The following is a 16,194-nucleotide window of genomic DNA, read 5'->3' as shown; positions in this document are numbered from 1 at the left end:
TATGACTCTGTCTTTCTTCACTGCTCCTTCCAGTTCCATGCACTTACTCCACCCCAATTCTTGCAGATCTCCTTGAGGTATGCAGGAAATGAAGACCTGAGATGGTCCACAAGGGCGGGGCCTGGGGCCAGCAGGGACTTAGGGGGAGAGACCAAACAAGGAATCAATCCTCCCTCCTGCACCATGATGGAATGCTATTTCAATCATTCAGATTTAAGAAAAATATCCATAAAAGTACAGTATAAATATAAGATAATAAAAGTGTTGTGTGGCATGAAAGTGTGATTGGCTATGAGTATGAGATGAGAGCAGTACTCGATGGGATGTAGAGATGAGAGATTTATGCAGGCCATCCCAAATGAGGCTCAATAAAGACTTTAGGCTACCCACACCCTCCTGGATAACAGTTTGTTTATGCCACAGTTTACGGAAGTATTGTTTTAGAGTTTTAATCTTTTTATTAAAACTTTCTTTCATAACCACCTGCCTGTAAAGCCAGAGTGCCTTAATATCAGGTATCTAACTATACAAGCCTGGGGGAGAGAGAAAAGTTATAAATAAAGTAGCTCTTCTATAAATCATCATGTCAGAACTTTATGGTCTAACCTCTCGTAATCTACAAGGGGCTCAAAACAAGTGTGGTACTCTACTGAACAAAGAGATTCACAGCTCCCTGATGGGGTAAAGCTCTCACACCCCTGGTACTCATGGTTCGTTAGTCCTTCAGTCCGTCACAACCATATAGTGCCCAATCTGCACCTCAAATCAGTATATATGGGTGGGGGGTAGATTCTATATTAAGTAGGAAAAATATACACACTGCCAGATTGGCTGGAGCAGATTGTTTTGAAACTGCTTAGAGGTTTAGAATGGTAAGTCATGTCCAGGAGAAGATAAATCTATGGACAGATTGGAGTTGAGGTGGTCAAAGGTCCATAGCAAATGTAATTTTATTATATGGACAAGGAGACAGAAGTAGAGAGCTATTATTTCACAGTTTTTAATGGACCAACAGTGGGATAGAATGCAAAGTTTCCGATTATGGGCATGATTATCTACCCTTTTTGCAGCATGCATGGTGGCAGTTTCCTCCAACAAACTAAAACCACCAACATATGAATTTTTAAAAGACTTTTAAGGAAATGTGCACAAAAGAGATATCTTGGTGTTTTCAAACCTGCTGTGTATGAACTCTCAGCATCAGACATCAAATGTAACTCCCGCAGTCCCAAAGTCAGGTGAGGCTTTTTCTGGACTGGCAGGGAAAAATGGTTAATGGTTCTATTTAGGGTCTCCCCTCCCACAAGGGAATGGGCTAGCCAAGAGGGGAAGAAAGCATCACCTGAGCTAATGGGCAGGCTGGTGGGACTCAGGTAAGCCATTGGCCTCTGAGTGGCTGGAGGAGGGTTTATAAACTCTGTCCTTCTAGCTTGAGCCTCCTTCCCTCCCAGGGGATTAACATAGGACTGGGTTTTTTTGGTCTGCTGTGGGCTTCAGTTAGTTGCCTTTTTGGTGATTGGAAAAGATTTTTTCTCTCACTGACAGATTAGCAGGGGCAGGATGGTTTTTTTTCCATCTTCCACACAGCAGCTCAGGAACCTGGTGGAGTAGGTACAGGAGGTTCAGCTCATGTTGTCACAATCTAGCAGGTTGTCTGGGGACTGGAACTGGAGCTCCCTATGTCTGGTACAACAGAGACAACCTTCTTTCCCCAACCCCTTAACCCTGATATGAGGTGAAGGTAGTGGGGTGGGTCCCACCAATGCACTGGGAACTAGCTGGGCAGGGGTGAGAAGCTGACTGCAGCTTTCCATCACTGGAAATGATTAAAGAAGGAATCATGACCTGCAATGTATGAGTTACTGCAATATATATTTCCCAGATGAATTAAGTTAATAAAGTTGTGGCCTTTTTAAACCACATCCTTGTACCTTGTCTTTCCTCCCCCGTGCCTGAGACAAAGACAATGTTGCATTCTATTTAGGTGACATCATCTTCCTGTTTTTTGTTGGTTTGTTTATCTGTTTACACATGTCAACACCTTAATAAGAAAGGCAAGTGATAAATGAAAATTTAGGGAGACAGTTTAAACCAGATCTAAAATTATAGAAAAAGACTCATAGAAATGTAGAGCTTGAAGGGACCTTGAGAAGTCATCTAGTCCAGCCCCCTGCACCGAGGCAGGACCAAGAAAACCTAGAACAGCCCTGACAGGACTGTCCAAACTGTTCTTAAAAACCTCCCAAGAGGGGGATTCCACAACCTCCCTTGGAAGCCTGTTCCAGAGCTTAACTACTCCTTAGAGTTAGAAAGTTCTTCCTAATATCTAACCTAAATTTCCCTTGCTGCAGACTAAGCCCATTACTTCTTGTCCTACCTTCAGTGGACGTGTAGAACAATGGATCACCATCCTCTCAATAACAGCCCTTAACATCTTTGAAGACTGTTATCAGTTGCCCACCTTCAACCTTCTTTTCTCAAGACTAAACATGCCCAGTTTTAATCTTTCCTCATGGGTCAGGTTTTCAAAATCCTTGTTGCTCTCCTATGTACTCTCTCCAAGTTGACATCATCTTTCCTAAAGTGTGGTATCCAGAACTGGACACAGTACTCTAGAAGAGGCCTCACCAGTGTGGGACAATTACCCCCCCCCCATGTCTGACATATGACACTCCTGTTAATACATCCCAGAATTACATTAGCCTTTTTTGCAGCTGCATTATATTGTTGACTCATATTTAATTTGTGACCCACTACAAATCCCAGGGCACTTTTAGAAGTACTACCACCTAGCCCAGTTTTTCTCAAATGCAGCCACTGGGGGCTTTTCTTGTGGCCACAGCCTCCTGGGTGATGATTGCGGGGTAGGGAGGGAAGAAACGGAAAGCAGCGGCCCCTCACTCGGGGCCTCCAGCAGGGGGTGAGACTTGTCCCCTGTGGAGAGACAAACACTGGAGAAGCAAGCAGCCCGTGAGTTCCCCACCTGCCCGGGGGTGGTGGGATCAGGCTTCAGCTCTGGGGTGGCGGGTGGCAGTCTCCAGCTACAGGACTTCAGGCTTCATCTCAAGGCTCTGGTGTCTGTCTCCAGGCTCAGGGCTTTGGGCTCTGTCCTCCAACCACACAGTGGTGGGCTCCAGCCCCAGCTCCTGGCTATGTGGCCGTGTGCTCTGGCCTTGTGCTTATCCCCCACCATCACCCCTGGCCTCCTGCCTCCCTACCCGCCTCTCCATTCAGGGCTTAATTTTCCCCCGGGCTTGCCAGGGCTGAGTAAGTCTGCTGTGAAAAGATATATTTGTATGTGTGTTAATATTACTTTTCACAGCAGACTAAGGCTATGTCTGCACTAGCACTTTTGTTGGTCAGAGGTGTGAACAAAACACTCTCACGACCGACAAAAGTTTCTCAGACAGAATAGCTGGTGTGGACAGCAGTATGTCAGCGGGAGACGCTCTCCCGCCCCCGTAGCTTCCACCGCTCATTGTGGATGGTTTAATTATGCCAGCAGGAGAGCTTCTCCCACCGGCATAGAGCAGCTACATGGGAGACCTGATAGCAGTGAAACTGCAGCTGTACAACTATGCTGCTGTAAGGTCTGTAGTGTAGACATAGCCTTAGTAGCTGTCTAGGAGGCTGTGAAAAGTGATATTAACATACGAGTATCACTTTTCACAGCAACAGACTTACTAGCTAGCAAGTCTAAAAAAAAGCAACCAAAAAAGCAAAAGAAAAAACAAAAAAAAAAAGACAAGAACATGCAAAGCACCTTATTTGTGTTTCTAATCTGTTTAGGTCCAGTAAAGAATAGAAACAACTGTACATTATTTTTATTATTGAGTCTACAAAACCCCTACATAAATAAATTACAATGATTTGGACATGTATATGTGTATATTTATTTGTTTTTTTCTAAAGTTAATTAAGTATTATAGGGAAAATTGTCAGAGTGGCCGACTGCGAGAGTTGGTGGCCACACTCTGAGGCCACCAAAAAAATTGTTCTGAGAACCCCTGATGCCAGATATTCCCCAGGTTGTAGTTCTGCATTTGATTTTTCCTCCCTAAGGGTAATACTTTTCACTTTGTCTTTATTGAATTTCATCTTGTTGATTTTAGACCAATTCTCCTATTTGTCAAGGTTGTTTTGAATTATAATCCTCCAAAGTGGTTGCAATCCTCCCTCCCAGTTTGGTGTCATCTGCAAATTTTATAAGCTTACTCTTCACTCCATTGTCCAAGTTATTAATAAAAATGTTGAATAGGACTGGAGCCAGGATAAAGTAAATTGGGTTAGATGATCTTGTATCATTCAGCTAGATCGGGGTGGCCAACCTGAGCCTGAGAAGGAGCCAGGATTTACCAATATACATTGCCAAAGAGCCACAGTAATATGTCAGCAGCCCCCCCATCAGCTCCCCCACATGGTCCTAGCACCTCCCACCCACTGGCAGCCCCGCCGATCAGTGCTTCCCCCTCCCTCCCCGCACCTCCCAATCAGCTGTTTTGTAGTGTGCAGGAGGCTTGAAGTGGGAGGGGGAGAGGGAAGAGTGAGGGCACTGCAGGCTCAGGGGAGGGGGTGGGAAAAGGGTGGAGTGGGGGCAGGGCCTGTGGCAGAGTCAGGGGTTGAGCAGTGAGACCCCGCAGTGCATTGGAAAGTTGGTGCCTATAGCTCCAGCCCCAGAGTCGGTGCCTATGCAGGGAGCCGCATATTAACTTCCGAAAAGCCATATGTGGCTCCAGAGCCACAGGTTGGCCACCGCTGTGCTAAATTCTCTTTGACCATAGAACGGTTTTAATGAAAAAAGTCAGGTGTAACTAACGAAATGCGGCATGAATTATGCCAAGCAAAGATTCAAAATGAATACTAGATTCGTCTACAACTGGACAAGAACAAATATTAAAGCACAACTTTTTCCATTTCATCTCCCAAGAATATCTGATGCATTGTGCTTCATTTTATCATCACCATGTAAAATAAATTAGTTGTATTAATGGCATAATGTCAGCTACAGTACCTTTTTTGGGAGTCCATTATAAAATGTAAGTGGAATAAAGCAAATCACCTCAAGATCCAGAGCCATTCTAAAAGGATTTAGATTGATTAATTTGTTAATGACATACTTATATCTGTCAAAAGCTCACAGATGCCATATTAACTTCTGTAATCACAAAATTCCAGTACTAAAGAAGAAAATACGTTTGAATGTCTGATAAGGCTTCCCCATGCAAACAATGACAAATGAGCTTTCATTTGCTTCCTTTATACAGTGATCAGCAGAGCAGAGTTTAGAATAGTTAAGAATGTTCAAATAATAAAACAATTTGTATTTGTAAGCACATAAGTGTGTTCACAGAATGCCAGAGGCACGATTCATTGTCTTCAATGGACCCTGGACATTAAGCTATTCCACTTAAGGGGAAACTGTAAAGTAATTATATTTGGAAGTTCTTTTTGTGTAAGTACGTATGTGAATGAAGTTTAAAACTAATGAGACTGATCTCAGTGTATCCATCACTTACTTCTTGTCAGTAGTTTGCTTGAGTGCACCACCTCTCAAATTGCAGAGACAACATTCCTAAAGAAAAAAAGTAAAAACAAATAAGTTATACTGACTACTAGCAATGCCAATTTTATTCATTTAATGTTTTAAAGGATTTGCAAACTATTAATATTATTTGCAAAAAGAAAAGGAGTACTTGTGGCACCTTAGAGACTAACAAATTTATTTGAGCATAAGCTTTCGTGAGCTACAGCTCACTTCATTGGATGCATTTGGTGGAAAATACAGTGGGGAGATTTATATATACACACAGAGAACATGAAACAATGGGTTTTATCAAAAAAAGAAATGGGTTTTATCATACACACTGTGAGGAGAGTGATCACTTAAGATGAGCCATCACCAGCAGCAGGGGGGGGGAAGGAGGAAAACCTTTCATGGTGACAAGCAAGGTAGGTTATTTCCAGCAGTTAACAAGAACATCTGAGGAACAGTGGGGGGAGGGATGGGGGGGAGAAATACCATGGGGAAATAGTTTTACTTTGTGTAATGACTCATCCATTCCCAGTCTCTATTCAAGCCTCAGTTAATTGTATCCAGTTTGCAAATTAATTCCAATTCAGCAGTCTCTCGGAGTCTGTTTTTGAAGTTTTTTTCTTGAAGGATAGCCACTCTCAGGTCTGTAATCGAGTGACTGGAGAGATTGAAGTGTTCTCCGACTGGTTTTTGAATGTTATAATTCTTGACGTCTGATTTGTGTCCATTTATTCTTTTACGTAGAGACTGTCCAGTTTGACCAATGTACTTTTTGCGAATACAGACTAACACGGCTGCTACTCTGAAACCTGTCATTAATATTATTGACTGACTTATAACATGACATTCACAAACATCACAGTGCCACACAAGAAAAATATAAAAATGTAATAATAGAACAACAAGCCAAAAGACCCACAGAAAAAAATGAGTTTTGAATATAACCCTTGAAAAAACTGACAAATCATAGAATATTAGGGTTGGAAGGGACCTCAGGAGATCATCTAGTCCAACCCCCTGCTCAAAGCAGGACCAATCCCCAATTTTTGCCCCAGATCCCTAAACAGCCTCCTCAAGGATTGAACTCACAACCCTGAGTTTAGCAGGCCAATACTCAAACCACTAAGCTATCCCTCCCCCCAAATCATTTGAATAGATGTCAAATGGAAGGGCATTCCCCTAACGCTTGAATATAAAGTTCTTTATCTGGAATTAATACAGAGCCCATCAAGTTAAACCAAATTAACTTAAATTAAAATTAAATTAAAATTGCACATAATTAAATTAGTAAAAATTACTATGGAATCATAGACTTCAACCTGGCTGGTTCAACTGTGTACTTTGGAGACCAGCTTTTTTGTCGTGCGATTGCACAATAATAGACACTCATGTCAGCTAGGACACTCATGTCGATAATTCCGAAATCTGAACACTGTGAGAGGCAGTGTGATCTAGCAGATAGAGCACTAGATTGGGATTCAGGAGACCTAAGTTCTATTCCTGGCTCTACTACTGGCCTGTTGAGTGACCCTGGGCAAACCACTTACTTCCCTTTGGCTCAGTTTCCCACTTTCAAATGGGGATGATAGTGACCTCCTTTGTAAAGTGCTTTGAGCTCTACTGATGAAAAGTGCAGATTGAAAGCTAATAATAAAGTTAGTGGGGGGCCTGTGACTCTGGAACTGTATTGTCCCCTTGATCCAACAGAGCACAAGTTTGCTGATTTTCAGGGTACATGGCAAGGCCTGCTTCAGTGGTTCCCAAAATATTTTTGGTCAGAGAAATAGTTTGGTAAATAGGCTCTCCCACTCCACCGCCTCACACCACATTGTGGTACAAATGCTCTGCCTACTCCTTTTTGATGATTCCCTATCTCTCTTCAGCCCTCCTCCTTTCTCTTTCTTGCTTTCTTTCTGTCTGTCTTCTTATCTTCTTCTCTCCCCCAATTTTTTTTTTATTCATTGTTGGGTTTTGTTCTCCTCTCTACATTGCTTCCTAATACTGTTCTCCCCATGCTACATGACACAGGGTGGAGAGCTGGTAGCTCTGTGGGCCTGGGACATATGCACACTATTATTATGATTATTTATATTACCGTAGCACCTATGAGCCTATCATGGACTTGGACCCCATTGTGCTGGGCACTGTACAAATACACAACAAAAAGATGGCCCTTTCCCCAAGGAGCTTTGTAGCTGAGTTGTGTGTTGAAAGAGCAGAGATCCAAATCTTGAGCCAAGAAGCCGCCTCCTGATCTTATAGTTCTCATGTATTATGGATCACCAATTGTATAAGGAAGCAGGGAGGGAAGATGGTATTACAGGAGCTGCTCATTGCTTTACCCACAGTAGCTTGTTTGCACTGGACAGTCAGAGGGGATCCAGGGTGTGTTGGTTGGATGGACCATTTGGAACCCAAAAATGTGCTCTCAAGGTCACTGTTCCCCCACATTCCACTATCCTTTATAGAAGCAAGCAATGCCTGCCTCAGTGAGTAGAACCTTATGACCCAGAGTAGCTCCATCAAGTGTTCAAAGGATGGGAACTAGACCCAATTACTAGGAATAGATGTAAATGGGAAAACTGGACAGAAAATGGCTGCTGCTTTAGAGAGAAATAATGGTCTGCTTCCTCCATGAGAGGTCCCCAAACTGTATTATTTTGTTTACCGTTGTAAGCCTTGTTTTCTGAGTAAGTAGCCCAAAAGGCTAAGGGCATTTTTTCCAGGAGACTGTACTGGTTGTTGGCTCTCTGAGAATAAACTGACCTCTTTTCCTAGAACAGGTATTTTGCCCCAAACTCAGGAGTCTCCTAGAGTTGTAAGTGGGGTTCTGGAACTGGGCCCTATCACCCAGAACCTTTCATTTGTCCCACAGCTCAAAGCTCTTCTTCTGAGCCTATGCTCCCTGCACTGGTCTGACACCCCATCAGTGTGACACACTCCCACTGAACTGGGCTGTTTGTCCTTTCTCTCTTGGGATTTCAATTTCCCGGCTGCTTGGAGAAATGGAGACGAAGCCTGGTGTTTCTAGTCCATATACTTCCAACTACGTTGTATGGCAGCAGGCAGAGCGAGAGAAACTCTGGTCTGCCCCAGGGATTTTTTGCCTTTCTAGATCCACATGCCAAACAGAACTGGTCTAACCTACATTCTTACTATTTCAAGCACTGTTCCTTGTTATGCTGCTTCAAGCACCGGAGATAATCCGCATTCTTCCTTTATCTTATTACCTCTCAAATATTTGTAGACTCTTATCATATCCTCTACTCGGTCTCCTTTTCTCAAGCTGTACATGTTAAATTCCCATCACCTCTCATCAAGGTCAGATCTTCTAATCCTTTTACCATGTTTGTTGCTCTTCTCTCATTTATCTGTCATTAACATAATGAAATGCTGAAATCCATATATTCTCAAGAGTGGCCATAACAAGGCTGTGTAAACAAGCATATTACCATCCTTACCCTGCATATGTTACCCCTGTCATGAGCAACACACTGGTGGAGAACTACTGAGCCAAGAACGGATTTGGTGAGGATTTTCCTAAACTAGCTGCCAAGTACCCAAAACATTAAGGCTTTGTACACTTTAGTTCACTTCACTCTCAGCTGACTGAAATAACATGACAAGAGTGCCTTTAAGAAGCTAACAGGCACAGGACAGTTTCCAATAATGACAACAATAAAACCATGAGGAAACATAATTTTGTAATCATGTCACACAGAAAATTCTTTCCATTTAAAAGAGCATAAAAATAAAATGTAAATAAGTCAAATTAATAGCAGATGAATCTGTCTCTTGGTGTCATCTCAAGACAGAGAAAAGGGAACGTGAGGGAAAAGAGAAGTTTGGTCCAAGTAGACATTAAGGTTATAGGCCCAAATCCTGGCTCAGTCAAATCTGTGCTCTGCAGCTTCAAACATATCTCACAGTCAGTGAGAAAAAAGAATGGGACAAGAAGCACATAGGGAGAGATCCAAAATGGATCTCTGTTACCCAAAGAGACGAAAGGACCATCAAGCCAATGATCTTCCCACCTCTGTAGTGATCAATAAGAGGGGAAGAGAGACAACAGCATTTCCTAAAGGAACCCATTCATGACTCATTCTCAGTTCTGCAGCAGTTTGGTAGGGATTACTGAAAGGAAAAGCTAGAATAATCACCCCAGATAGGGGAAGAAAGAGAGAAAATCTGGCTCAAGGGATGCCTCCTTGGGACAAAAAGCTCATTTGTACGAACTCACTTTCCCACACTTCCTCCCCACCCCTCACACAGTTCAATGGTTTCTAAACCTTATAAAGAAAAGGAGTACTTGTGGCACCTTAGAGACTAACAAATTTATTTGAGCATAAGCTTTCGTGAGCTACAGCTCAGTAGCTCACGAAAGCTTATGCTCTAATAAATTTGTTAGTCTCTAAGGTGCCACAAGTACTCCTTTTCTTTTTGCGCATACAGACTAACACGGCTGCTACTCTGAAACCTAAACCTTATAGGAGCACATTTCTTCTTCCATTCTCACTTTAAAAATGAAGTGGCTTTTTTCTGTCTGAAAAATAACCATCAGTATTTTCACTCCTACTTTATAATCCCCTGATGTTGTTGTTCATACTTTGTTCTAAAAATTAATCCTGGGATAAGAATAAACTTGTTTTAATGTCCCTCACCTGTGACAAGTGTTTGTAATTAGAAGGAAGAGCCTAAAGTGACCATCTGCACAATATTCTGCTATTGCATCTAGGCAAGGCTCAGAGCCCTGAAAACTTCCTATGAATACAATAAAGATTATTCAAGCAGCAGAGGGTAAAAATTCAGTTTTTTCTTATAAAAATTTCTCTCTGTCCAGTTGTTAGTAAGAAACCACTCCATAGTTACCTACAGGGTTTCTTGCAACTTCTTCTGGAGCACTGTCCTGAGCAGAGACAGAAGGTGGGACTCTCACCTCCACTCTAGCACTTTTACACCAGGTAAAAGTGTCAAAGTGATGTAAAGGATTGTAAAAACTGTAATTCCTGGTAGGGGAGGATTACCCCAGTGCATGACTGCAGAAGACTGCTTTATGGCTGTCTTCCAAAGACAAGCCCTGGTGTAGCGGGCATACTGGAGAGAGAAGGTCCCTACAGCACATAGCATTGCAGAGACTCTGGGCAGTGATGTGACCCATAGGCAGCTGGGGAGAGGCTGTCATATCTTGGACAGCCCCCCAGAGATGTCTAAATGTCATTGGTGGGGCATGGAGCAGCTCATAAATGGGAGGGTGCAGAGGTGGCTTAAAGCCACCTCATCTCCTCTTCACCATGGGCTCTGAGTTCTATGCTGTATGTCTAAGAAGCACAGCACAGAATCTCACATGGACTATTGGAGTATATGCATCTGGTGTGATCTGATATGGCAAGTGCTGTGCAGCTACCTTAGCCATATTGCTGACAATGAACATTTTGGAGTTCGGTTGTTTTTTTTTGGGGGGAGGGGGGGAATTTGGTGGAAGGGGTGATTATTTAAAAAAGAAGCTGGAAGAAATCCTTTAAGTGCTAAGAAGCACTGAGCTTGGACAATTACATCTATTATGGACAGAAGAAGTATTAGTGAAATTATGTATGTACTACTAGCTCTTCCTCATGCCCTTCAGAAGATATACATATCTCAGGATAGCACTGGTCTTTGTTGCAGGTGCATTGTATTAGAAGACATTGTATGTCCAATCTGTTATCTACCATCACTCCCAAAATTCATCACTTGCTTTACACAGAAACTTTCTCCCATTTTGTACTTTGACTGAATGTTAATTTCTCCCCTAGTCTATTATTTCACATTTATCTAAATTAAATCTCAGACCATTTTAAATTGCTCATCTGTTTAAAGATCTCCAGAACATTCTACACAGTATTTTGTAAAAAATCTTTCCGTTAGTGAGCATGCAGTCTTGCCTAGTTTCATATGGCTTGAGAACATATTGAAGCTACAGCTTACTTTATCTTCCAGATCCTTATTGAAGATAATAAATAGTATAATTGCCAGTACCGATCACCCTGTGGTATCCAGATTGTCAGTACTCTTCAATTTGATATTGTAGAATTACTCTTGTTTACAATGGTATGGCAAGGTTTGTAACCACCCTATGGTATTCTTACACATGTACATCATCTTTTTCATTTCTTTGCTACTATTTCTACAAGGAACTGTCCTGAAAGCCTGACATATAAATAAAATGAGTGAACTTCCCTTTTCTTTGTCTTTCTGCAATTATACCCAAGATGGGGACCAGGTTTGTTCGAATGAATGTCATTTATCAATTCAAAATTAGTTATTAGTTATTATTAGATGAGGGTAAATATCGCAAAAATATCCTTTGGTTGTGTCTGAGTACTTTTTTTCACTTTCTTCCAACATTCAAGCTATCGTATTTTGTTGACACCAATGCTTACAGAAAATGGTTTTTGAACTCATGCTTGAGTACTCTCTTCAGAAGTAGTAGTATTTTATATGGGATAGGAGTCTGTTTGACACAGCAAGGAATCAAGATTCCCCAAACCCGTCAGCACAGCCTTGGCACAGACGCGTATAAACAAGCCAAAAAAAGATTTGACAATACTCTTACTGACAACTAGGCTATGCCCTTTTCAAATACTGCTTTCTGATTAAATTGCTCTCTCTCTCCCTGAGACAGTGAAAGCCCCAGTGGCTTCTTCAAACTCAGATCATAAGTTTGTCAATCAGGAAACAGAAAAAAATATTATGTATGTGACCAATCAAATTTAACTAACCCAGGTGAATTTCAAGCATCAAATATTCAGAGTAAACTATATAACTATCAATTAAGTTTAAAAAATGCCCTGAATGCATATGAACAACAAAGGAATCCAAGCAACTCGTGATTTGTCAAGGATATTCTGCAAGCAGAATAAAGAGCTAAATTCATCAAACAAATTATTTGCTGGGAATTATTTGTCTGACTATAATTATTACTCATCATATGTTTGTCTTCTAAATGGTTATATTTTATAGAAACTTTTAGTAATATTAATTTGTCACAAAACTGTAAAAATGCAAGAGTGGCACATTAGATTTTGATTAGCATCATATCAGCAGCTTCATAAAAAAAGTTACATTTGGGACAGGAGATAACTATGTTTTTAATATGATACAGAACCCATATTTAAATTTTACAGCAAACCAGTCTAGGAAAAATGCATAGTTGTTCTGCAGTTCTAAGCATACATTGTAAAGAAAAAATACATAAATACTAGATTGGGTGTATGGTGACTGGTAAAAATGATACAGAACAATTAAATGATGTCAGCTTGACTTTGAATCATCATTTAATCCTCAGAGCATATCCTACTCTCACTATCATTTTTGTGTTTGTTAATAAGATCCTTGATTTTGAAAAACAAACAAAATGGCCTCATGGAAGCTTAGAAAATGAACTTTATTTAACAGAGGTACCAGAATGGATCATTTCAGGTAAATATGTATTTTGGCTGGTGGTTAATGCATGGCAAATATTGATAATATGTTTGCAGCATTTTAAGTAGCTCACTATTTGCCCAGTTAATTATACATTTAGTACTGTAATCTTAGATTTCCTTTTTCTGCTACTCCTCATGGTCAACGGGCTTTTCCCATGCCTCTACTTACTGCAACCTGTGACTGGAAAGCATTTCTTAAGATGTTGTCTCAGCCAACTGCCAAAGGATAGGCAGTTTTCTCCCCCACTGCCACTGAGAAGAGGACAGTTGATTCCCCTTCATGCATATACTGAGTGACATTATCTCAAAATAATCTTGGACTCATATGGTCTCGTTAAAAACAAGTTTATGACATTTAGAGAAAAATCATAAATATAAATAAGCCTCTAATCTTGAACTCTGCCAAAGCTAAGCTGTGTAGTGCAATTTCTGTAGTTGCAATGCAGAAACAAAGGCTTACACTTTCCCCAGCTCACCCTGTTCTCTTCTACAAAGCATCCCCTCTGAACTCAAAATAAGTGTCCCTGGCTCTCCCTCCCTCTTCTCGCAGTCTCACAGTCTGGTCACCCACAAGGTATTAACACAGATACCCCTTCTGTCTCACATTATGTCCATTATATACTTCCCAAAGCCATTCAGATTTGTGTTCATTGCTTTGGATAAGCAGTTTGGTTTTCTACCCCTTTTTTTACAACATTCTTCTGGAAGTGTTCTTTAAAAGGGGCTTTCTCTTAGGGTGTATTTTCATTTCACTCCAAGATGATGGACTGCAGCTGGAAAACAGCCTTTTGGGATCCCAATTAACCTCCTTTCAAATATTTACTGTCTCTGACTTGTGGTGATACCTTAACACCAACTCTTTAAAGAGACATAGCTTCTATTTTTTTAGAAAAACTTAACGTTTATACAAAATATAAAATTAATTTTCAGCAGATTAAAATCTGTCACAGGTGTGCATTGTCAGGGCTGGTAGCACCACCTATTATTAAGGTTGCCCGACACTGCCCGTGATAAGGCCCCGTTTTCAGTTGCTTATAACTGCAAAAATTGTACTGCTTCAGCTAAAAATTTGTCATGTTGGCTGTCTACCTCCTGGTTTTTTTTTTGGGGGGGGGGGGGGGGAATAATTTCAGCCAAAGTAGTTCAGCTATTTCTGAGAAGGCAGCTAGGGAGGGAAAATAGGGATCCTGTGGAAAAAACAGTATGTGATTATGTAATTAAAGACTGTGTCATAATGCACACGGACAAGGGGGCAGAATTAAGGTTGCACAGGCAATCTGAATTCTAGCATTTCCTAATTTTTGTGTGCTTGGCATTGCAACCTTCAAAATGTTCTATTAGTATAGTTTTTTGTGTGTAATATGCTATATATTTTCATATGCATATCATTTACCTAATACAACAGACAACATTACAGAACATTTTTATGATGCTACAACTCTTTACAAAACAAAGTAAACTACTTTCATTGCCCTGAAAAGTATACAGTCCAAGGGCCCCATACTGAGACCTTGGAAGGACAAATTTAAACTACTTTTGTACCTTACAGGGTTCAAAATTAAATGCATCAACTCAAGAAAGGAACCTGAAGTCTTTTGCTTAATGTGCAGCTGTGGTCAAAAATGCTAACAAGATGTTAGGATGCATAAGGAATGGGATGGAGAGTAATCAAGAGAATATTATGCTTTTACATAAACCAAGCCTCCTCTGGAATAGTGTGTGCAGTTGAGACCAACCCATCTCAGAAAAGATATTGTAGAACTAGAGCACATTCAGAGAAGGGTAACCACATTAAGGGCATGAACAAATTCTCATAGTAAGAGAGATTGAAAAGATTGGGATTGTTATCTTAAAGAGGAGACATGATAAAGGTATATAAAATAAGGAATGGTATAGAGAAGAGAGATGGGGTAGCTCTGTTCTCCCTGTCTCATAACACAAAAACAATGGGACATTCAATTAAATTAAAAGGTGTCAAATTCAAAACTGAAAATGCTTTCCATACAAAATGCGATAAGACTGTGGAACTCATTGCCACAGGATGTTGTTGAGGCCAAGAAATTAGCAAGATTCTAAAAGGGATTGGACATTCACATGGATAACAAAAATATCCAGAGTTCTTATAATTAATAACAAACATTTTGGAAGTGAGAGTAAGCCTCATATTTCAGTATTTAAGCCGGGGTGGGCAAACCTTTTGACCCGAGGGCCACATATGGGTGGGGAAATTGCATGCAGGGCCATGAATGTAGGGCAGGGGGTCCGGGTGTGGGAGGGAGCGCGGGGTGCAGAAAGGGGCTCAAGGCAGGAGCTTGGGGTGCAGCAGGGGGCTTGGGGTAGGGACTTGGGGTGCAGGAGGGGTGCTGGGTTTCGAAAGGGGCTTAGGGCAGGGGTGCAGGAGGGGTGCGGGGTGTGGCAGGGGGCTCAGGATTAGGGTGCAGGCAGGGAGCTCAGAGCAGGGAGTTGGGGCGGAGGGGTTTGGGGTGCGGGCTCCAGCCCAGCACCGCTTACCTGGAGCGGCTCCAGGGTGGCAGCGGTGCGCACCAGGGCAGAGCAGGCTCCCTGAGCACGCCTGCCCTTGCCTGTGGGTACCTCCCCTGAAGCTCCCATTGGCTGTGATTCCCTGTTCCCAGCCAATGGGAGCTTCGGGGAGATACCCACAGGCAAAAGCAGCACACAGAGCCCTCTGCCCCACCTACCCTAGTGGCCACAGGGACATGGTGCCGGCCGCTTTCCGGAGCAGAGCAGGACCTTCAGCGCCACAGTGCTGGCAATCCTGTGGGCCGGATCTACAGCCCTGAGGGGCCGGATCCGGCCTGCGGGCCGTAGTTTTCCCACCCCTGGTTTAAGCCAATCTTTAAGTACTAGTAACCAGCATGGTATCTAAGGTGGGGGGCAAGATTGTCTCACATCTGCCTACTGCATGGTTCTTACACTTTCCTCTGAAGCACCTGGTACTGACCCCTGTCGGAGACAGAACAATGGACTAGATGGACCTTGGGTCCAATCCATTATGGTAGTTTCTATATTCCTAGGTTAAAATGACAATATCCAGATTGATAGTCTAAACCTTGATTTACTATTTAAACAATCCTGTTAGGAAGGTCTCACAGTTCGGATCCTTTCCAACCATATTGCCTCTAAAGAGTGTTAATAAACACTGCCTGACAGATTATTATTCTAACAGTAAACACAAAC

At 41.9% G+C, this 16,194-nt stretch overlaps 1 protein-coding gene across 10 annotated transcripts in view; it reads right to left on the bottom strand.

Annotated features, from left to right (window-relative positions):
* Window positions 1-16,194, bottom strand: part of KDM4C (lysine demethylase 4C) — a 461,886-nt gene that overhangs the window by 123,277 nt on the left and 322,415 nt on the right. For all 10 annotated transcript variants that reach the window (XM_038401809.2, XM_043514915.1, XM_043514911.1 and 7 more), the window contains one exon: window positions 5,517-5,572. In XM_038401809.2, coding sequence (XP_038257737.1) covers window positions 5,517-5,572 — 56 coding nt within the window. The remainder of the gene's footprint in view (window positions 1-5,516; window positions 5,573-16,194) is intronic.

This window comes from Dermochelys coriacea, chromosome 5, assembly GCF_009764565.3.
Source record: "Dermochelys coriacea isolate rDerCor1 chromosome 5, rDerCor1.pri.v4, whole genome shotgun sequence".
Lineage (NCBI taxonomy): Eukaryota > Metazoa > Chordata > Testudines > Dermochelyidae > Dermochelys > Dermochelys coriacea.
Note: the sequence above shows the minus strand (reverse complement) of the source record. Positions and strands in the feature narration are given on the sequence as shown.